Below are 24,670 nucleotides of genomic sequence, written 5' to 3' on the forward strand. Positions count from 1 at the left end.
TTTTATATATAGGCTTGTGATTTCTTTTTATAAGTTTATATCCCATTTGACTTCTCAAATCATACAAAGTCAAAATATATAATATAAAAATTACCAAAAGGATTACGTAATAATAAGTACATTAAAAATACTAATCTCATGCAGCTGTTGGAAAGACGGAAACAAACATAAATATAGCGTAGTTATCTAAAACGTTACGACTATTTATCTCTACAATTTGGGCCGGCTTAACATTGCTATATGTCGTAGGACAAAAAATTTTTTTTTTTACCCTCTAAGATTTATATTCAGATAATATTTAACATATTTTTAAAATTTAATCAGTAATATTTTGTTTATTTTGTGATGAAAACAAAACTATATGCATATTAAATATTTTTGGCCCTTTACAATTTTATTTATTATATTTATAATTTTTTATATAAAAATATAGACTTTTTAAAAAAATTAAACCCTTAACTATTAATATACGGGAGGACACGGGCTTGGACCCGGGGCAGTTGAAGAAGCCCCCCCCCCTCCTCAGCCGGCCCAGTCTACGATTAGCGGAATGAGGTATTATAAGTTTGACCAATTTAATCGTGTTCATCCATTTATCTATAATCACGGTGGCCATACATTAGGAAGGGACGGGCCAAGCCAACGGCTGGTGAAATACACATTTCTGTAAGGGCAAATCTCCAAAATAGCATTTTTCTAAGTTTATATCACAAAAATAACATTCAAAAACTAAAATGACCAAAATAGCACCTTTCTAAGTTTATCCTTTGAAAATTTTAAATTTTTTATTTTTCAAAATTTGAAATCTTATCCCCAAAACCTCATTTCTCACCTCTAAACCCTAAACCTTAAACTCTAAACTCTAAACCCTAAACCCTAAACTGTAAACCCTAAACCCTAAACTCTAAACCCTAAACCCTAAATCATAAACTCCACCCTTTAACTATAAACCCTAAGTTTATGACTTTTGATAAAACATTAAGTGCTATTTTTGTGACTTTTGACCTTGAATGCTAGTTTGGGAATAAAAACTTGATTTAGTGCTATTTTTGTCTTTTTATCTTTCTTTAATGTCATTTGGATTCTTTTATTTATATCAAAACTTCGAGGAAAATCCCACAAATACATTTTATTCATTTATTTAACCAATTCATTGGCTTTTTGAAGCGTCAACTAGGGCTTTGATTATTACGTTTTTGTCTTATCTTAGAAGGTAACACTGTAAAAATCTTACCCCCACCCTGATGTTATTATTTTTATTTTTTTTGAAAAGACCACCCTGATGTTATTGCTACAACGATAAAGTAAAATTTGAGGTCGCGGTGGGACTACTGCTGTCTATCCTGACGAATACCTTTGATAATTATATAATTTTGCACGATAGGTTACATATTTATCTGTAAACTACTTCAACTTTTTTAAAGGTATTACATTTTTTGTCAACAATATCCGTGGATGTCGGTTATAATATCTGTTTTAATCAGTTTTAAGGAAAATAAGCCATACAAATACATCATTGAATTTTGGATAATTTGGTTGACAAGAGATCAAACAAGAACATTTTTTACATAACTGATAGTACTATACAAGATAACATATACCATCAATATATACATCATAATTCTTTTAGTAAGCTAATTATGCCGCTGCAAAAGGACTAATTATGTTATTTGATGAAAATAATTATATGTGTAAATTTAATATCTACAACCTAATTATTTACATTAAGAATATAGTTATAAGGATCAATTAGACAAGTTTTTTTCTTTTTTTTTCCAGTTAGACACGCTTAAATCATTAAAAGATCATATAGATGTAAAAAAAGATTTCTAATATAATACTCATAAAAAATATATTTTAACTCATATTCCCTGCGTTTCATATAAAGTATCGTTGAAAAGAAAAAATTTCGTTACAAAATAAATGTCATTTTAGTATTTCAATGTAGAATTTATTAACTTTATTTTCTAGTTTATTTTCTTATTGGTTGAAATATTATTATGTGTATGGATAATGATGTTTTTATATAAAAAATATACCAAAATTATATGTGTGTGCACAGATCTAAAATGATACTGAATACGAAACAGAGGGAACATACCTTATAAAAAAACTAAAATGAGATAAATTTGTTTGTAAACGCTCTAAAACGCATATATAGCATATATATGTATCAGGATAATAACCGATAAAACAGTAAAAGTATTATCTTGTCCCGCAGAAGATATATAATCCTGTATGCAAATTTAAAGCATTTAAATAATTAACAAGCCTTAGTCGGTAAAGCCTAACCAGGCTGCAATTTTTACCGCGTCAATTCCAGCTCACTAATCAATAAAAGCAAAAATATAAGTTAATTAGGAGAAAAAGCCTTAGCGGTGTGCGTGTGAGGCAAAGCCCTAAACCATTTCATAATATGTATATATACACGCTTATATCTTCGTTTCCAAAATCATTCTCAAAACAAAAAAAACATAATATACATCTATGCTTAGCATATCATGAGCAATATCCCCACATCTCTCACCGACTCATCTCTTTCTATCTTTCTCCTCACTATCTCTTCTGCCGTCGATCCTTGGCCCTTTTCTATCTCCGTCTTCTAACATCAACCTCTGCCTTTTCATCGTCCTTCAGCGTTTCATTCAATCAGTAAGAAAGACTTTATCTTTTTAATGGGTTTTGAAGATCAAGAAGAGCAGAAACAGAGTCCAAAACAGAGTCAGAGCCAGATGGTGTTCAAGTTTCACTTTTATGTTCCCCATCTCCACATACACCATCATCATAACCACCATCATGTTCCGAAAGGCTGTGTCGCGATCATGGTGGGACACGAAGGAGATGAAGAAGGTCTACACAGATTCGTGGTTCCGTTGATGTTCTTGAGCCATCCTCTGTTTTTGAGTCTCTTGAAAGAAGCTGAAGAAAAGTACGGATTCAAACACGCGGGCCCGATTACGATTCCCTGCCGCGTCGATGAGTTTAAGCATGTTCAGGAGATTATCGACGAGGAGACTCATCGTCGTCACAGTCACGGACACAACTACCACCACCACCACAACCATCTGCCATGTTTCTGAAGACCTGTTGGTTTGGTTTGGTTTGATTTGACATATAATTGGGTATATTGGTTTGGTTTGACTTTCCTTTTGAGATTGTTTTAGTTATTGCATAATTTTCGTTTGTAGTTAGTGATGATGATGAAAAACAGCGAGTAGTTGAATGCGAATGCGAATGCTTCTCAGCTATTACGATGAAATCGTGAGGAGTACGAAATTTCAGTTTGTGGTTGTGGGATAATGTATTTATTTGTTTTTTTTTTCAAGAAAAGGAATGTAAAATTTCTTTTATTTTTAATTGATTTTTACGCGTTCGGCCGTTGGGCGTGTTACTATTACATCCACAATGCCAAGTGTCCGGAATATATTGAGAAAATTATTCTCAAAGACACAATTGTGAGTTTTCAATTACACAACGACGTACTTTCTGCCTTAGACACACATTTTCTAGGTGTAATGTCATAATTGACCCTGAGCTTGCGTAACTAAATAGAAGAGACTCGTTTGAATAAAATAGGTTGTGTTTTAGCATATTTTTTCAATCATTATAATTCTTATCTATAAATGAATGGCGAAGAAAATTTGAATATTTCTTTTATTTTATTATCTTTATCTTCAAACGAAATTCATTCATTGCTTTCTTTCTACTTTTTTTTTTTTGTTCTTATTTTCTTTCGACTCTGTTTCGTGAGGTTTATTTTCTCTGACACCACCATAGCTGCTGCAACTCTTTTACTTTTTTTCATTACCACTCACTCCACATCGATTGTCATTGTCGTCTTCGCAACATCACCTTCACCGTCGAAACATCAGCATCCTTTCACCACCATTGATGTCTCCACATCACTATGAAAGAGACTCGGTCTGTGGAGGTCGTGGTGGAGGTGACAGTGGATATCGCAATGGAGGTGACGGTGTTTACGGAGAAAGCGGTGGTGGAAAACATGAAGGTGTATATAGTGGTGGATGTGGCTACTCGAGAGAAGGAGGTGGTGGTGGATGTGGTGGAGGTGGAAGACATGAGGTTGGGTATACGGAGATGGAGGTTGTGGATACAAGTCATGTTATTCTTTTGAATTAAAAAAATGTGTTCTGGTATTATCATTGTCCCAAACTAATCTTATATCCATAATAAGACATCCACAACCGCAGATAAAACACTGTTTACAAACATTACACATATGGTCAAGTTACTCTATTTTACACATATGGTCCTTCCATTTTCTGGATTTTTGCAATTTGACCCCAACATTATTCAATTTGCTTATAGATCCTCTTGATTTCGTCGCAAACTTTTAATGATGTACTTTAATCCGTAATAATAATTTTCTTATCAACTCATATCCATACTTTTTATGTCCATTATAAATTATTTAATAAAATAAAATTTTATAAAATATCAAAAATATATATATGGATACAAATATATTTTGTCCACATAAACTTTTCCACAAAACAATTATAACAATTTCGTGTCTACAGGAGCTTGTTCACATAAGATGTGTCCACTGAATTATGTCCACAAAAAAGTTTAATCCATTTCTCACTTTCAAAACGTCACAATACGTTCTCTAGATAGATTATCTTCAAACAAATAACACAAACCCTAGATAGATTAAACTTCAAACAAGAGCTTCGTCTACAATAAAATGTTAACAATCATAATTACACAATTATAATTGTATGAGCTTGTCCATAAGAACACGTCCAGCACAAACTTGTTTATAACATATTCACGTGACTCTTGTCCACAACATATATATCCACCAGAAAACTGTCCACAATGTTAACACTCGTCCACAATTCACATGTCCACATAAAACTCGTCCATATATATAGACGTATCCATAAAAACATGTCACAAAAACCTGTCTCCAATCCCTTCTCCAACTTCTTTATTTTATTCATGATTGATAAAAGAGAGAGACTTCAAGTATAAGAACATATTTGTTGTCCTTTTATTGATAGAAAACTATAATTTGAGGATTGTGAAGTAGAACTAGGCAAATAAAATTTATCGGGGGTATAAACTGCACAACTGAAAGTTTGGTATTAATTTAAGAGGACATTTCTGCAAAATAAAAAATCCGGGCCCAATCGAAAGAAATCAAAAAGTGAAGGACCAGATCTGAAAATAATTGAAAATCCACCATTGTTGCTCGATCTCTTATGTGACGAGACAGAGGCGGCGATGATGAGCACGACGAGGCTTGAATACGAGCATTACACCGTCGGTAGAGCAAGACGACGGAGATGGTCTGGTGGCCCGGGACAGACGCGACGAGCTGCCGCGGAGAAGAGAGAGCACGAGACAGGTGAATCATGGAGGATATGAAGCATACGCGACAGTGGAGGATTGCAGTGGATAACTGTTGGTTGGAGTACAGTGACTGGTAATTGTAATGGGAGAGAAGTCGCCAAGCTTGGTTTCCACGAGTTGCAGTCGAAGGTGAGAGGACCCACAAAGAAGATGAATCCAGTGAAGCTCGCGACAAGACATAAGGTGTTCCAGTTTGGAAAAAATTAATAGCCCAACTATTTTCCTAACTTAACTAATAAGAAGAAAGTAACTAGTTCTTTCTTTTGCTAACTACACGTGAAGCTAAAGGGCATAATGGTCAAAAAAGATCTTGGTTTCATGAATTGTGTGCTTCAAGCACAATATGTACTTTTGTGAAAGGAAAAAGACAAATGTGTCTTTTATGGTAACTCACTCGAATATATTCTGTTGTTTATCTGAAAAGTGAAAAATTCAACAATATCTTCGATTTACCGGAAAGCATTCTATCATGACTTTGATTTGAGATCTTCACAAACTATATCGACCATAATTAGTCTATTTTTAATGGGACATCCGGTGATCGAAATTAAGCTAGGCGTAAGTTAGACAGTCGGTATAGATTTAGTTTTTTTTATTGTCAGCACTATAACCAGACACATATACGCTCTGGAAACCAAACTGGTAACTCCGCATCCATATGCACGACAAACAAACGACGGTTGATTTCTTGCACTGCGTGTGAAACAATCCATTTTTGAATTCTGCATCTGTGGTATATAAATAAGATTTGAGCTGTTGAAACTTCTATTCAAGAACTTTACGTCTTCCAAATAATTTGCAAAGGCTGGCCATTCTTATGATTCTGAAACCATCTTTAACAACTGAGAACAATCCGTTGCAAGTGTAACAGAAAATTGTCTAAGACTTCTCATGCATTCCATTGCCCAAATGAGAGCCTCTATATCCGAATGAAGTGGCGACTGACTCACTCTTGTATTCCTCGCTCTCATTAGACCATCAAAGTCCTCCAGTGTGCTATACAACCCTTGGTCCGAATAGATTTCCTCATTTTTCCAAGATCTATCCGTAAAGTATCATCTACGTGGGATATTCAGTATTATCGCTGCGACTGGTAATCTAGTATGATCTATTTCCCGTGTAAGAAAAATTTGTGTCTCAACCCAAAGTAACGACTCCGTATCTGCCTATCTGAGAGTATCTCAAATATCAATATCCAAATTGATAAAAAAAAAAAATTTCTTTCCATATGTACCATAAGATAAATGCAATGGTCTACCAATTTCGGAGAAACCCTCCAAAGAAATGACCCATGTTTGCAAAAAGTGATTACGTGAGAAAAATATATGGATTCATTGGAATTCGTGAAAGTTCGCATACCTGGAATGCCGATGGACATTCAAAAAACACATATATTATGGACTCCTCAGGTGCTCCACATCGTGCGCAAATTATATCCCCTTGAATTCCTCTTGCCCTTAAATTTTTCCTTAAGTGCTATAAAGCATGATACCAGTTGGCATTAAAAATGTTTCATCTTAGGTGGGCAGCGTACTTGCTATCCGGATATACCAAAGGACCATACTTTAGCAGTATTCTTTCTCTATCCGGATACACTCATTCTACTTGATATCTAGATTTAACCGTGTATCTCCCATTGTTTGTAAAATGCCATCAATCTTGATCTTCTATATGAATTCGACTTAAAGATATATTTTAATGATTTTCACATCTAACGGATCCATCAGAGTCCAAATAACTTGTAAATTCAATGTTCTCGATGTTTCATCAATGAGAGAATTCACTGTTAGGTCCGGGTAAAGATTATGTTGATTTCTATTTGCTGGTCTCAGGCGAGTGGATGGAAAGCCAATGATCTTTCCATACTGAGATAGATGATCCCGATCTCATCCTTTTGATTAGTCCTTTGATAACCAGAGATCTAGCATAGATAATACTACGCCAGCCGTAGGATGACGAGTACAATCTAATTGGTTCCATGGATAATGCATTCCTGAAAAATCAGATCTAGCAAATGATAAAATCAGAGATTAATTAATAATTAATTAAAAATTAATTTTTATGTTCTGTATATTTTCGGTTATATATCTATCTATACTATTATTTGATAAATGAATTTGCAGATTTTTCAAGCTTTCCATAATTTTAAGCTCAATTATTAATTTAATAAAGAATTTTAGTGATTTAACTGATAATTTATTATTATCTTCTGAAATAATTAAACAATATAATCATAATAATTAAATTTATATTAAATTTACTTTAGAAATATTAAAATATTATATATATGTTTATATTATATCTTGTTTAGTAATATTAAGGGAGTTTTTCAATATTACTCAAAATTTGAATTCAAACACAAAAATGACCCATGCTTTTTATGAACCTTTCATTTGCCATATTCACCTTAAAAGTTTGAGTTATTTACGAAAAATGCCATTATTCTTTTTTTCTTTTTTTCGGAAATGAGTGTTTTACTCATTCATCCTCATCTTCTTCATTTATTTACAACATTGTCATTATCTTCAAAATAGCAACCACCATGAACAACCAAATTTAAGCTTTAAATGCACTTAAAATCAACATATACATCTTCATATTCTCATTTTTTTCACACATAAACTATTTCCTTTTCACTTTATCTCTTATTTCATTAAAAAAATACTAACTTTTTTTATTTCAAAAACTATAAGCTTATTAGAAATACTCAAGTTCATGATTCATGGTCAAGAACAAGTGACTAACTCTCATTAAGAAGTTATGTGTGCTTGTAAAAGCGAAACATGAATTTCACTGATCTAAAAAATATATTTGATTTTTTTTTTCAGATTTGTTTCGCGAAGAATACTTCTCCAATGAGAAGACTTCTCTGGTCAATGCATATATTAGTTTTGCAATTGACTTTTGTGTGTGTGTTTTTAAAGAAGATTTATAGAGAAGTCTTCTAAATTTTCTTTGTTAACAAAAAAAAAACCGAAAAGACTTCTTGAGAAATCTTCTAGTATTTTAGTCAGGGTTTTTGGTTTTCTAGAGAAGTCTTCTACGAAAATGTCAAATATAGTCAACTGCAAAAGTAACATACACAGACAGACTTCTTGCAATAGTGAGAAGACTTCGTGTAAACGTAAGACTTCTTAAGAACTCTTCTTTTGTATTTTCGAGGATTCTTCAAATTCATATTTACAAAGGAATTTTTCTCTAGATGTCTACTATATAGTAGACTTCTTAAGAACTCTTATTTTGTAAATTTGCAATTGCAAAAATGACCTAAATGGAAGACTTGTTAAGAAGTATTCAATATCAATCTTTATTAAACTTCAATTTTGTCTAAAATTTACTTTTTAATATTTTCTTGTTAATTCATGTTTATTAGTTAATATTGGAGCTTCTAAGTAAAATTTATAAGGCTGACAAAAAAAGAGTGAAATTTATAACTTAATTGGTGATAATCAGGAAGTTACAGACATTCGTGTTGATTAATGTTTCTAACTAATCTGAGAAGACTTCTTAAGGAAGAGTTCTTAAAAAGTTTTCTACGTTTATTTTTGTAAAACTTGTATTTTCAAGAGTATTAAGTAATTTTAAGATATGTTTTTAGTTTTCAAAAGTGTTAAGTAACTTCAAGTATATCAATCCAAATGATTTAATGTGTTTTCTTAGATCATAAGATATATATATATTTTTTTAATTTTCATTAAATTTTAATTTAAACTATCACTCAAAACTCAATCTTCTTAGTGAGATTTATGTATTGTTTGATCTTTTGAGAATTTAACAAAGTTTTCTTGAGAAGTTTTCTCTCTTGGTTTTAGTAAATTTGATCGAATTTTTCTGTTGTTTTGTTTCGGTACGAGTGAGTAGAATGATTAAAATGTTTTTGGTATGTAGTTTAGATTGCTTGAACTTGGAAAACATGCTGTTAGTAATTCATCCAAAACCATTGAATCCTTTCCATAGGTTTCTAAGTCTTAAATTTGCTGATGCAGATTAGTTGTGTTTTAATTTGAAGATAAACAAATGGTGGATACAAAGAAGAAACCCAAATTTTTTTTTTTTGCTAAACATGTGAAATTTCATATACATATCTGTCATATTTTACAAAAGAACAAAACTTAGGTTTACTCCTAGGGTGAACCTTTAAATTCACCATATATCTTATCACCAATCAAATTGCCACCTAAATAAATAATAATAAAATATTTTTTATTTTAAAAAATCTAAAATAATAAAAAATAATAATAACACTAATTTTAACGACGTTAAAACCACTAATAAAACCCTAAATCCTAAATTCTAAACCCTAAACTCTAAACTCTAAATCTAAACCCTAATCCAAATCATATACCCTAAATCCTAAACCCAAACTCTATATCCTAAACCCAAATCTTGTACCCTAAACCCAAATCTTAGATTCTAAACCCAAATCATATACCCTAAATCCTAAACCCAAACTCTATACCCTAAACCCAAATCATGTACCCTAAACCCAAATCTTAGACCCTAAACCCAAACCGTAAATCCTAAACTTAAACCCTAGACCCTAAACCCAAATCCTAGACTCTAAGCCCAAACCCTAAACCCTAAAGGAACAACATCAACATTAACCCAAGCCTAGGGTTTAGGGTTTGGGTTTAAGGTTTACGATTTAAGTTTAGGATCCAGGGTTTGAGTTTAGGGTATAGGGTTTGGTTTTAAAGTATAGGGTTTGAGTTTAGGATTTAGAATCTTGAGTTTGGGTTTAGGATTTAAATTTAGGGTTTAGAATTTAGGATTTAGGGTTTAGCTAGCGCTGTTAACGTCATTAAAATTGTAGTCATTATTTTTTTTTCTATTATTTTAGATTTTTTTTAAAAAAAAAAAAAAAAATTATTACTTAGTTAGGTGGAAATTTGATTGGTGATATGAGATGCAGTGAATTTAAAATTTCATCGTAGTTTTGTTGTAAATGTTAAAAATGAAAAGGATCCCCTTGGCAAAAACAATAAAAATAATGTGAACCCCTTATAATTCATTCATTCCTTAGCCACGACTGCATACAGAGCCGGCCCTTGGGCCAAGCCCATCAAGCACTGGCTTCCGGCCGACAAATTTATAAAAATATTTCGGCCACATTTTCGTAAGTGTCTTTGTGGTATGGTGGCTTAGTGTTAACATTTAAATGTGGCTGGTCTCGGGTTCGATCCGCTGAAGCCACAATAAGTTTTTTTTTTTACTTTACATAAAGTTAAATTAAGTAAACGAAAAGGAAATTCTCATTAAACCAGCCTTTTTTTTTTACTCGCTTCTAGCCACCAAAAAGTCAGGACCGGCTCTGACTGCATAATTATGTTTTTAAAATATTTTTTGTGCTGCTTTCCCAAGTTAGTGTTCTTGATTGTGCAGTCAATAAGCATAGAATTGTTATTGGTGTCGATGTCTTCTCTTCATGAAGACTAAGAAAAGAGTTATTTCTAGCGGATTTGGCCGTCGTCTAGATGGTCAGAAATATTTTTTTTTGGAAATCATTACAATTTCCGACCAATTTCTGAGAACATAATTCATCAGAAAATTTCAACCGCTTACCAGTGATATTACTCAGAAAATTTTGACGATTTTCTACAGTAAAAAATTTATAATGATCTTTTCCGTCGGAAATGATCTGACAAAAGGTCCATCAAAAATTTCTGGAGGATTCAATATTATAAAAACAGAAAAAAAGTTTTTAGGAACTTATAAGAATATTTTTTTAATAAAAGCAATTTTGTAATACATACAAAATCTGGGTATATATTAAATAAAACATATATATTTTATGATGTGATTTTGGACCAATTTATGAAGTTCTAAATATGAAAAATATTCAGAAATCAATCCATGATGTTAGGTAACATGTGAAGTTACAAGCTCAAGAAGAATTAAAATCAAGTGGTTTTTTGCTTTCCAAGAAAAGTGGCGAAAATCAGAAATTAAATTGCATGGAAGGCTTATCTCTCTTGCATGCAAAAAATGCATGTTTTAAGACATTTTTTCTCCTCCATGCATTGCTTTTGTGATTTTCTAAAATAATAAATATTTAGCTTTGTTTGCAATTTTTGTTTTCTTATATATAAGTTATAATCTCTATTGAAATAAAATAAGTTTTGATTATTATTTTTGGAACCTTGAAAGTGATTCTCACTTTTTTTGAATGGTGTATAATATCCATTTATCTTTTCGATCCGTCTTGGTGCGTCATATCCAATTGATCAAACCTATCCGTCATGGTGCATCATATCCAGGGGATCAACCTCATTGTCGTCTAGGTGTGTCATAACCTAGGGCATTGAGTTTGTATATCGGAGGCCTTCCGCATCTTTCGTTCGACCATTCACTCCACATCCCTTGTCTTTGAAGCGTTACAGTTTCATAGCAACAAGACTTATCCCCATTACCAACTTAGAGTGCCGACTCCTCGAGAGATTTTCATCATTCTTAATGTTGATCCTAGGATGCTTCTCTGGATTGTTGGGATAATCCTTACCGAAACGAATCAAAAGATTCAAGTTTCTCAAGGCATGTAGATCGAATGGTGACACAAGAGGGATGAATGATCTCTTGATACTCCTAGGCAACCAGATTGAATATGAAACACCAAACTAGAGCCCTTAGATGCTGGATATTACACACCAGCAACACTTCAACTCGCAAAGACAAGAGAGAAGAGAGAAAATAGGTTTTGGTTAAAAGATGGGTGTTTTATTCATGAGTTTCGACCAGAATATGTAGAGAAAAGCCTGTACATCATCTCGAAAATACAAGCAATAAAGGGAACATACTCCCTTGGAAAATAAACAAAGACCAAGTCTTAAAAGTTTTCAAAAATAAAAGAAACATAACATAAAAAACTTAGATATTTAACTTAAGGTCTTCATGTGGACAGACCGAGATCAATCATCTAGGAGGTATGAAAGTAAACTTGTGGCCTCATTTAAAACCTTGTAAAAAAAACTCAGTGGGACAAAACTTAACAAGAGAAAAAGAGAACACACAAGATACTTGCCTAGATGATGATCAAATGGAATATAGAGTAGCTTGAATGTAGATTAAAGTGTCTCGGATGATAGCAACTTTATTTCGGCTCAAACACTCTTCAGTTGTAGGTTCTTCAACAGTTACAGCTCTCCATGATCAGGTTCATGGTTCCACTCCATAGTGCTTTCCATGATCACATCATTTTACATATCTAACTAGGTGTTTTCCTGTACATTCATAAAAATTTATTATTATTTTACTATTTTCTTACTAATATCTTAAAATAAATTAGTTCAACATAAAATTAAGATAAATTAAACAGTTTTTTTTTATTTTAAATTATATTGAAAATAGATATGTATATATTTTAAAAATTATAATCTTAAAGAGATTTTTATCTATTTCTTTGGATAAAATATATTAAATCAACTTGTATAAAATATTTTTTTTTTTATAAAAGTTGTATAATTATCAAAAAGTAAAAATAAACAATATTTCTACAATTCGTAGATATATAAAAGAAACTAATGATATTACGATTAGAAATTAGCAGTTCACAAAAGGAATGGATGTCTTGGTGTCGTTGATTTGAACCATATATTCTATGACTAAAACATAGCTGGTTCTCTTTTCTTGATAGAATTTCATGTTTTGCGAGTAGAGAACTTTGGAAGCTCGACATAGTCAATAAGCCAGTAGAATTCATCATTCAATAAGGAGTTGGAAGGAAGATGAAAACCTGTTAGATAGATTTGCAGTCTCTCATCAGCTGCAGGAGATAATACTCTTAAATTCCAACCACTCTCATATTTCTTCATTTAAACGTACCTCATGATGAACATTGATTCACCTATATGGTATTTTGTTTCCATGTGTTTGCATAGATGTTGATTCGGTTGTGAGATTAGAAGCTGCTTGGTCAGAGACTAACAAGAACGGCAGACTGGGATGAATAGTGATGAACCATGAACAGAGTATCCCGGGAATGAGAGGAGTAAGTTTTATTTCCTCTGCACTAGTGGCGAAGGGCCTATATTGCGCTCAGGGATGTGGTGGCTACTTGTCGGAACTTAGAATTAAGAGCGATGTGATTTGAGTTTGACTCCACCCAGTTAATCAAAGCTCTATGGAATCTTGTCTGACATCCTGCTAATGTCAAATGAATTTGAATCTTTTGATTTTGTGTGGATTTCTCGTGTGAGAAATGTTGAAGCATATATGCTTGCGAAGAATGATCTGTCTTTATATTAACAATTGGTGGTTAAGGCTGATTTAACCCCCACACCTAACTAGTTATGAATGTATGAATGATAATTTGTGACAAAAAAGTCGTTATTGTTACAAATGTTCTTAACAAAATATTTTGTCACAATATACTTATTTTCTTGTAGTGATTTTTTGTTATATATTTATAAAAAACTATTGTTTGAATTGATCGTTCCAAATAACTTTGTAATTAGAAGTCTTAAAACGACATATATTACATGAACTTTCAATTCGGGGAACTTTCTAACAATTTGAAATGACATCTATATATCCCAAAGAGATAAATATTCAACTTTCGCTATGTGGGACTCATGAGGAACTTTCAATTATCCATTTAATTTATAGTCGGGAGAAATAAGTCTCGAACTTTGAATCCGGGGATATAGAATGAGACCATAGTTTGGGAATTATATAGTGTTATATTATAAATTTCATGGAAAATAGTTCGTCGGCCCTACCAAATATAGCGTAGATATACGTAAAAACCTTTATCATAAAAATATCTCACTATATTTATTATGTTTGGTTTCAGGTTATTTAATAATACTCTTTTTGGAACGACTGCCCCGATTTGGTTGAGTGTGCCAGTTATATGTTACCACCCTTTTTACATTCAAATAGTTTGTCATTTTTTTTCTTGAGAACTGCCAGAATCTGAAATCCCTAGTTGTAGTTTATATAAATCATAATTATGTTTTTTCTCATATACAAGAAGGGTTTATTGCTCATAGTTTCATAATTTTTGTTTCATTCTCTTTTTCTTTAAAAATGGAAAGATGATAGAAAATTCTTAATTGTTCGGAAAGATGAATCAAATGAGATTTATATATGTGTCTGAATGTTTGTTATCGTCTTTCAAACTTGTTGATCTTAACCCTAGACTCTTTGGATATGCTTCAGAGTTGGAGCTAGTAAGGTACCTTTTAATGAGCCTGACTCTCTTCATGAAACTCGATTATGTGAAGTTTATTACTTCTTATGTTCCATTGTAATTGTTGTAGTAGATTGATTTTTCGTCTTAAAATAAGTATCGTTTTACAATTTCAGTGTAACATTTATTAACTTTATATTCTCCAGTCTATTTTTTTATTAGTTGAAATGTGGTTAGGTATATAGATAATGATAGTTTATTTAGAAAATATAAAAAATTAAATAGTTTTTTAATTTTGTGCACAAATTTAAAACGACAATTAAAACAAAACAGAAGAAATATGTCAAATTCTAGAAGTAAGCAATTTCATTTATTAGATTAATGAAATTTTATGCTAGTCAATGTAAATATGCTTTCTATTTCTTTGACAATGTTATTTGTATATTTAATACCTTTTAAATATCACCATTTCTCTTCATATTAAAAATATTTAACTATAGTCAATTTTTAATTTTCTTTCTATGGCAATGTTATTTGTATATTTAGTATTTTAAAAAGGTCAAACTTTCTTTTTTTTTTGAAAAGGCTTGCAAGGTCAAACTTTCTTTCTTTCTAAATATTATCTGAACTTAGCTCATAAGTAATCCTGATAGAGTCATCCATAAATCACAGCCAGAAACTTTTTTATCCAAAATATAGCAGAATTTAAACAAAAGAATTGCGCACACACACACACACATATATATCAGACAAAGATATGAAAAAATAATGCTCATGATCGTGGAGGAAGAAGAAGAGGTTTAAGTCCCGTCGGCCATATTATGGTTCGCTTCTTTTTCTCTTCTTAAGTTTTAGTATAGTCTTCAGAAAACCTAGCCGGATCTTATTTGTTGCGGATTTTTCAGATTTGTTTCCCTCTCTTTCTTGTTCTTTAATTATGATTTTGGAATCATTTATCTTACCGTTTCCTCAATACGTCTTGATCGCTGTATAAAAATTTCTTTTGGTTCAGTTAAAAACTTTGCTTAGATTGCTTGGAAGACATGTTGTTCCTATTTCATCCAAAACCAGATAGTCCTTTCCATAAACTTCAAGTCTTACATTTTCTGATGTAGATTATATAGTTGTGTTTTAATTCGAAGAGAAACAAATGGTGGGTAGAAAGAAAAAACCCAAGGCTTGTGACAACGGGTCGCATGAAGATAGGATAAGCCAGTTACCTGATGATTTGATATCTCACATCCTTACTCATCTTTCTACATGTGATGTTCTTAGAACAAGTCTTTTATCCAAAAGATGGATAAGTCTTTGGGAACGTGTTCCTGATTTGGACTTAGACTCTCGCTCCTTCTCCAGTTTCGATGCCTTAGTAAGATTTACCAACAGGTTATTGGATAAACACAAGTTATCATGGATACGCAAACTCAGATTAAATATTCGCACCCATGGTATTGATGACACATCTCATCTCACCCCTTGGATAGATGCTGCTGTCACTCAAAATATTCAACATCTCGATGTTCATTTTGCATCCTTATTCATGGATCAAGTTCAGATACCTTTGAACTTGTATACATGTGCGACATTGGTACACTTACGTCTCTATGGGGCATGCATGGTTAATGCTCCGGAGGTTTTTTCCTTACCTTGTCTAAAGATCATGCAGTTAGAATATGTTAACTATCCCAATGAGGCCACTTTGGTGAAACTTATCTCAGGCTCTCCAGTTTTGGAAGATTTAACCGTCTTAAGACCGTCTGCCATTTTAGAAGTGTGCTCACAGAGACTGAAGAGAGTCTATATAAATCAGCCTTTTTCAAAATGGAGTGGTTATTGATGCTCCTCTACTCCAGTTTTTGATGATTAAGTGTTACTTAACGAAGAATTTGAAGATAATCAATATAGGTTTCACTGCCAAGGTAGATATTGATATCTCCTTAGGTACGAGCTATGATTTAGATGCTAATGGTTCATCCACGAAAAGCATGGTTTGCAATTTCTTGGCCAGTATTTCAAGGACCAGATGTCTAGCCATTAGTCATATTACTGTTAAGGTATATATACATTTGCAAATATCCGAGTACATAAAAATTCTCTCCATAAGTTTTTTTTTGTTTCATTAATTAATGCTGTCTCTTACATTTGCTATTAGGTCATCAAGAAATTAGAACCTCAGCTCCAATTTCCTTACCTATCCCAATTGAGCGCTAGCTTTTCTGTGTTCGATCTGAAAGTATTGCCAATAATTCTTAGGAGCTGCCCAAAGCTAAAATCTCTCATCTTGGTGAAGAATAGCTCTATACCTCTTTTATAATATTGGTTTTGAAGATTGTATATATGCATCTACTTAACTTGTTTTCCTTTGTTTTTTCTTACTCTCACAGGACTTGGTTGATCGTCCTAGCTAGGGATAATGGAGAGCCAAAGGTGATGTTTTCATCCGTGCCTCCTTGTTTGATATCATCGCTTAAGTTTGCTGAATTGAAAAGTCCGATTTTGGGGTATGAAGGAGAAATAGAGTTAGTAAGATACTTCCTGAAGAATTCAAGAGTCCTGGAGAAACTGAATCTAAGGTTTGAGAACCATAATAGGAAAAAAGAAAAGTATGTCATTCTCCAGGAACTCCTTGCAATACCAAGATGCTCTAGCACTTGTGAAGTTGTTTTTCTTTGATTGGCAAAGAACATTGTTTAACATGTGAGGTTGTTTAACCTTTCTTATGTCTCTTTATAACTGCTTTCGTGTAATAACAATTTCTGTTTCGACTTTTATTTGATATTTTATGAAACAAAGTATTGTCTTCTATGTGTCTGTAAAACAACTTTTTAAATCGAACTGGGTTTTCATATTTGAGCTTGTTTTTCCATCAAATCTGATTTAGTATGTTGTGAACCTGTATATGCATTTTGTTGTTTTGTTCTTGTCAATATAGTAACATCATTGTTATATTTGTATCTAAGTCATGGAAAATGTTATACTATTGCAAAATGTGTATTTGAGCATCTCACTGTAAGATGAATATGAATCAAAGAACAATACATGGAAAAACTTATGCTTGCTATGGTTTCGAGTTTTAGTTAAAACATACAACAAACACTATTTTTTTTATTTTTTTTTTATTTTTTTACGATATATAGTTTTATAGTGCACATTCAGAAACAAATTGGCCATTCTTTGTCTAAACGTTGATTTGCAGAAACAAAATGTTGAGAACAATTAATAAATAATAGGAAATTGTAAATAACAATTAATAAATCATATTAATAAAATATATGATTTCTAGGGCAGTCAAATTACGACCCACATTCATATAAATTAACTTAACCCAAACTTATTAGGGTTTCAGTTGTTGGGCTTCAGTCTAAACAAAACACACACTCATTAGTGAGAAAGGTAAACACTCAATTTCCAGGCAAGTGTTTACATTTCCGGCAAGTGATTGCATTCCCTTCGGCCAAATAAACCAAAAGACCTTGAAGAACCCTAAGTCCCATTTGATCTAGGTTCTCTCTCTCTCTCTCTCTCTCCAAAAGAGCTTCAATGAGATTTTTGATTAGTGTTGGTCGCAGATTTATGTTTTCCTATTTATCTTCACATGCATCCAGGTTGTCTCTCTAAAACTTTTGTTTTCAGTTTTGTTACGCAGACTAGTTTCTACTCCTGAAAAGACATGATTGATAGAGGGAAAACAAAACAAGCTAGTTCCAGAAGGTTGAACCGAAGTTTGAAGGAAGATATGATAAGCCAATTACCTGATCCATTGATATGTCATGTACTTTCTCTTCTCTCCACAAAAGAAGCTGTTGGAACAAGCATTTTATCTACCCGATGGAGGAGTCTCTGGCTTTGGGTTCACCGTTTTGAATTGTCACATTGGGAGTTCCTAGATTTTAACGCCTTTGTGAGTTTTGGTAACAGGTATTTCGACTCAACCAGGCTTTCATGCATACACAATCTCAAGTTAACGATTGATGAAAACGAAGCATCTTATCTCACACCATGGATTGATGCCTTAGTTAAGCGTAAGATCCAACATCTATGTGTTCGCCGTACCGGAGGAGGGTCTTCTTTTCATGAGATGCCCCTAAGCCTTTATGTCTGTGAGACACTGGTATCCTTAAAACTCGTTCAACTAACCTTGGTTGATACGGAGTTTGTTTCTTTACCATGTTTGAAGACTATGCATCTATATAACAACGTGTATCCCAAAGAGACCACTTTTGAGAGACTTGTCTCGTCTTGCCCTGTCCTAGAAGACTTAATGATAGACGTACTAAGGAATGATGCAAAAGTGTATCGGGTCCATTCTCGATCACTGAAGAGGCTCCGTTTGCTACGAAGTTCTTCTCTCCAGTCTGATTCTGTTCCGGGAGTTGTGATTGATGCTCCTCTACTATGCTCTTTGAGAATCAATGACGGTGTATCAAAAATGTTTATAGTAAAGGATATGGAGTGCAATGCTAAGCTAGATATCTCTTTCGACTTTGGTTTGGAGGCTTTTGACGAATCAAATGTTTCATCAATAAGTCACATACGCAATTTTCTGCCTGGGATCTCGACGGTTAGGGATATGACTATATCTGCGTTCACTTTCCAGGTATATAATATATGATACATGCTGATTTTCTATGATGAAAAGTTTCTAACACAACAATATCCACAATTATCTCTGGTTGTTTCAGATCATTCATCACTATTCCAAACTAGAACCCCTGCCTCAGTTTGACTGCATGACCCGCCTGGATGTTATAGTTTGTGCATCTATTTTACAATGGTTGCCAACTTTTCTTGAGCGCTGCCCGAATCTGACATCCCTCGAACTGGTAATGATCATCGACCTTTTTTCATACCTTTGAAGATTCCATGCATCTGCTCATTGTGTTTTAATCCTCTCTTTTCTCCTTAGGAATTGCGCAATGATGAGGAAATGCATCCCAGGGAGATGAATCAAATAAGTTTTTCATCTGTGCCTGAGTGTTTGCTATCATCTCTAGAGTTTGTTGATTTCGCAATCTGGGGACATTTTCCAGAAATGAAGCTAGTAAGGTACTTACTAAAGAGTTCAACAAGCCTCAAGAAACTCACTCTAAATGTCAACCATGATTCAATAGATTATGACATCTTCAATGAACTACTGAAAATTCCAAGACGCTCAACCATGTGTGAAGTCGTCGTTGTTGATTTCTAAGCATGTGACGATTATTATGATTAAATCAGTTTGATGTGGGAAATTCTTTTGCCACACAAGGAATGCAATTTAGGCTATTTGGTATGTTTATTATCGTTGGAGTAAATGAGATGAAACATGTTTTAAGGAACATTTTCAAGACTTCAGGTTGTTCGTTGTTCACTTGCTTTTTTTTATTATCATCAAAAATCTGTGTGTAAACGAGTTTTTGACTTTCTTTATTCTTGGCAAAAGAAAATTCTATATAACATGCAGAAATTTGTATTATAACGTGATTCATTCTTATCTTTTATTCAAGTTGTAGTTATCCTCCAACATGGTTAAATTCTCTTTATTCAAGCATGACGTGTGACTATATTGCTTTTCAAGTTATATGAAATATAATATTATAATATAAAACAGTGCCTCAAATCAAAAAGTTAGTGATGATACAATTTTGAGGAGATGAATCAGATCAGTTTCTCATATGTGGTTGAATGTTTCCCGTTGTTGCTCATGTTTGTTGTTTTAGGTAATGCCAATCTCTGGATATGGACACAGTGGCGGATCCGAAACATTTTTGAACCGGAAGTACATATATTCATTTCAAAAGATTATTTTAACACTTTAGTTCATTCTAAAGTTAAATTTAAGTTATAACATTTTGAAGTCATAATAAGAATAACGGGGGCATCGAACACGGTTCACAGATTTCAACAGGGCACTCTAAGTTACTTAGAAGTAGGCCTGTGACTTATTATCCGAGATCCGGATTCGATCCGAGATCCGCTCCGGATCCGCTCCGAAAATAGGATATCCGGGGTGCCCGGATCCGAATCCGGATAGTAAAATTTTGGATCCGTGCAAACCGAATTCGGATCCGGATATCTTAATTTTTAGGTCCGGATATCCGGAAAATACATTAAATTTTTAAATTTTATTAATATTAATATTTGATATATTAATATTTATACATGAATTAATCTTATAATATTATATTTTAGTTTTTACAATATTATAAACATATATAAATATATTTATAAATATTTAATTAATTTATTATATTAAAATAATTAGTATTTTTTGTTAAAAATATTATTTTTAATTATTTTGACGGATCTGGATCCGGATCCGGATATTCGCGGATAATAGAATATCGAGACGGATATCCGAAACCCGGATATCCGGAAACCACGAATCCGGATATTAAATCCACGGATCCGACGGATCCGGATCCGGATCCGGATACCCTAAATTTCCCGGATATCCGGATCCGTCCCTGGGCTGCTTAGAACAACCCCATTGGGAGGATCTAAGCTAGTATCTCTCTATTTAATACTTCCTCCATTTCAGATTACTTGTCGTTTTAGATTTCGGCACACATACATATTAATTTTTGTATATTTACTTGATAAAAACATCGTTACCAATACACCTAATCACATTTTAAACAATTGAATAATATATTAAAATATAAAATCAATAAATTTTGCGTTGAAATTATAAAACGACACTTATTTTGAAACAAAAATTTTACCCTACAACGACAAGTAATCTGAAATGGAGGGAGTAGTTAATAAATTAAAAGCAGAGAGAGACAGAGAAATGGTTCTCGGAACCTCAACAAAAGAATTTCAAGATACCCTTTGCCCGTGTGTTGCTTTATAACCTACACTACTAGGATTAGACCCGCGCCTTGCGCGGGGTGAGATTTTTAAAAAATTTTAAAAAATTAGATTATAAGATGAATAAAACTGATATGTGGTGAGGTTTTTATTAAGAGATATAGGGTTTTTATTTTTTCGTTATATAAGTATTTATAGATATTGGAGGATTAAATTGTATTTACGATCAATAATGATCTTTCTATAAATATTTTTGTTTATTACCGAGTATGTGATATATTTTTAGTAAGACAAATAAAATACCATACCATTTTTTTTGGTAGCTAATCTTATTAAAAGATTTATATTTGATTATTTTAAAGACTTTAACACAACTTAATAGAACTTGGAATTAAAAAAATATTTTTCACAACATTTATGTAAATTATATTGTCGTAACATATATAACATAATAGATTAGTTGAATAAATATAATGGGCCATAATAATAAACAAATAAATTGAAAGGCCCGATTATATTTGTTCCTTAATTATGATTGTCCAATATTTGAGGGCAAAAGCAAGTCATTGTCTTAACACAAATTGCAGATATATTGTTTCCCAATTATTTTTAATTTTTCCCATATTTGCCGTTCCCGAATCGACTGTTTCGTTTATCACCGTCTCAGAACATTTCAAACCGATCTTCTGATTTCTCTCTCTGTGCAATACGTATTCACGTTCCAAACCTAATCAATAATACCAATCGAAGGTTACTGGTCTTCCACAGAGTAAACAATCGATTCAGAAAAAGAGAAGCTATAAGGTTAGTCAATTTGATAATATTTTGAGATCTGTAAAATCAATTCTCAATTGCAAGGAGTTTCATTTGTTTCGTTATTTATTTTTCAATCGGGTCTCGAATATAGGTTGAAATCTGACATAGCTTTCACAGAAAACCTAATTCCATCGTTTACCTATTTGATTTCAACAAAGCTAAATTCTATTTAGGAGTATCTATTTGAATTCAAATGCTTGATAAAAATGTTAAAATTTAATGATTGTTTGCTTGATTGAAATAAAATTTTTATGATTAGTATTAAAAATTCTTTGCTTGATATGAGTATACTTAAACAATCAAGCAAAGCCAAACTTTGTGAATTATCCTTAAATGTATTTGAGTTGACGATATATTTTAGTTTATATTGAATAAGAGTTTCACATTGCAGAGAAAGATTGAAGAGGTGGGAACCAAGGGTATTGTTTCCGACAATAGGACGTCTACTAATAAGGTTAGCATCAACTTTATTGACACAATAGTGAGATAATTAATTATACAACCCAGTAAAGAACGCACTTGTGAAAAATTAACTATCATTTAGCATTGTAAAAATAGATATGAAATAAATTTATCTTATGTTATAAAAGCCAGGAACATTGTAAAGCAAAATCAAAAACTGAAAGAAAAAAACTGAAAGCGATAAAATGTAACACCATACGTCCTCCTCATTATCCCTTCGAATGCTTGTTGCAAGACATCAATAAGCATTTGGTGGAATCCTGATAAAAAAGGACAATTTTTTTTAACAAACAGTAGAGATCTTTAATGATATGAACAAAATCGTGTTTTGTAAATATATTAATGCTCTTACAGCTGACGAAAAGCTATAATCTCCGGAATATTGGGTTCGAATTCAATCCTCGAACCATTATGTTAATAATAAAATTTGGAATTAAATACATAATCAAAAGTTTACTTATGTAGATATAGCGAATCGTTGTGTAAGGAGTATATCAGTAATGACGATAGGGGATATGTAACAATTGTATTTGACGGTGTAACAATTATATAACATTTTGCTAGGATGTTTAATTTTAGACTAAGCTCAACATATTGAGCTCTATTTAACTGCCACGTAAGACAATTAAGAGCACAAAAAACTGACACGTAGGAAGGGGCTATTTTTAATTATTACAAACTTGAGGTTCTAACTTTTTAAATGATTCACAATTAATATATAGGGGATTATTTACACTTTAAAATTAATTATTAATTAGATTATATTAAAAATATTATTACTAAATCTTGTTAGAAACTCTTTTTTATTTTATTTTGAACAACATCTTGTTAGAAACTCATATGCACATACTTAACGATAGAGATGCTCTTAGCCACTTTCACAATTCAGCGATCCTCAACAACCGCACTCTATATGTAAACATTCAATAGATTGTAACATTCTAATTATGATTTTCTAATATACATGAAGGGTTACTGCTCATAGTTTCATATTTTATTTTGTTTCATTCTCTCCTTTACTTTAAAAATGGGAAGATGAATATCAAATTCTCAATTGTTCGGAAAAGATGAATCAAATAAGATTTGTATATTTGTGTGAGTGTTTTTTATCGTCTTTCAAAGTTGTTGATCTTAAAACTAGCCTTTTTGGATATTCTTCGGAGTTGGAGCTAGTAAGAGCATCATTATCTCTAAAATCCATAAGGGTTTATTAATTTTTTTTTTTTGGTCTGATTTAAAAAATTAAAAAAATAAAAAATGAACCAATCGCGAGCCGCCACGTGTCGGTGGGGTCTGTAAACAGTTGAAAAAACTCATGATTACCGTTTCTTGTTTGGTAACTTTTGGAATCGATTATTCACAATTTTGTGGGACTCAGACCACTAAAAACTCTCTTGTTACCTGCGATAAAGGTGGCCTAAGATACTCCCTCCGCTTTGTAAAGATAGATTTTTTTTATGTTTTCATGCATATTAAGAAAAACATTAAATCATGCATTTTTTTTTTTGCAATTTTCAGTTTTCAAAAAAATTTAATCAATAATTTTTAGTAAACACAATTAATTTTATAAAATTTAAGATTTCTACATAAGAAACATTAGACTTTATCTTTATGAACGGCGGGAGTACTTCTTAACGAGTTTTGCTCTCTTCAAAAAACTCCATTATGTAAAGTTTATTATGTCAAATTCTAGATGTGAGCAATTTCATTTATTAATTTCATGAAATTTTGATGCTAGTCAATGTAAATATGGTTTCTATGGTAATGGTATCTGTATATTTAATATTTTTTAAATATCACATTTTATCTTGATATTAAAACTACTTAACTCTAATCAATGTAATTTTTCTTTCTATGACAATGTTGTTTGTATATTTAATAATGTAATTTTTCTTTCTATGACAATGTAACTTTTTTTTTCTCTCTTCATATTAACTATACTTAAGTCATAAGTAATGTTGTTTGGTATATTAGAAATGTTCTAGGGACATTCGTTGCAATGTAGTTCACAAACAAATACGTTAATCCTGATTGAGTAATCCACAAAGCACAATCATATGTTTTATATCCAAAATATAGCAGAAATTAATTAAA

General features: G+C 32.2%; 2 protein-coding genes and 1 pseudogene across 2 annotated transcripts; all 3 read left to right on the forward strand.

Annotated features, from left to right (window-relative positions):
• The first annotated feature begins 2,439 nt into the window (after positions 1 to 2,439).
• Positions 2,440 to 3,397, forward strand: LOC106416522 (auxin-responsive protein SAUR32-like). The gene has a single exon (XM_013857434.3). It carries the CDS (start codon positions 2,676 to 2,678, stop codon positions 3,078 to 3,080), a length of 405 nt encoding a protein of 134 aa, XP_013712888.1. The 5' UTR covers positions 2,440 to 2,675; the 3' UTR covers positions 3,081 to 3,397.
• Positions 3,398 to 14,528: 11,131 nt separating this feature from the next.
• Positions 14,529 to 17,311, forward strand: LOC106417804 (annotated as a pseudogene).
• A 250-nt stretch (positions 17,312 to 17,561) lies between these two features.
• Positions 17,562 to 20,538, forward strand: LOC106417350 (putative F-box/FBD/LRR-repeat protein At2g05300). The gene is made up of 3 exons (XM_048769491.1): positions 17,562 to 19,103; positions 19,189 to 19,329; positions 19,413 to 20,538. The coding sequence occupies exons 1-3, from the start codon at positions 18,177 to 18,179 to the stop codon at positions 19,692 to 19,694; spliced, it is 1,350 nt and encodes a 449-aa protein (XP_048625448.1). The 5' UTR covers positions 17,562 to 18,176; the 3' UTR covers positions 19,695 to 20,538.
• Positions 20,539 to 24,670: the final 4,132 nt, after the last annotated feature.

This window comes from Brassica napus, chromosome C9 (assembly GCF_020379485.1).
Source record: "Brassica napus cultivar Da-Ae chromosome C9, Da-Ae, whole genome shotgun sequence".
Taxonomy (NCBI): Eukaryota; Viridiplantae; Streptophyta; class Magnoliopsida; order Brassicales; family Brassicaceae; genus Brassica; species Brassica napus.

Bases quoted from the DNA above. Each gene is read 5' to 3' on its own strand.
- LOC106416522 (XM_013857434.3), top strand. From the start codon at position 2,676: ATGGGTTTTGAAGATCAAGAAGAGCAGAAACAGAGTCCAAAACAGAGT.
- LOC106417350 (XM_048769491.1), top strand. From the start codon at position 18,177: ATGATTGATAGAGGGAAAACAAAACAAGCTAGTTCCAGAAGGTTGAAC. The intron at 19,104-19,188 runs GTATATAATATA...TGGTTGTTTCAG, and splicing joins TATCTGCGTTCACTTTCCAG to ATCATTCATCACTATTCCAA. The intron at 19,330-19,412 runs GTAATGATCATC...TTTTCTCCTTAG, and splicing joins ATCTGACATCCCTCGAACTG to GAATTGCGCAATGATGAGGA.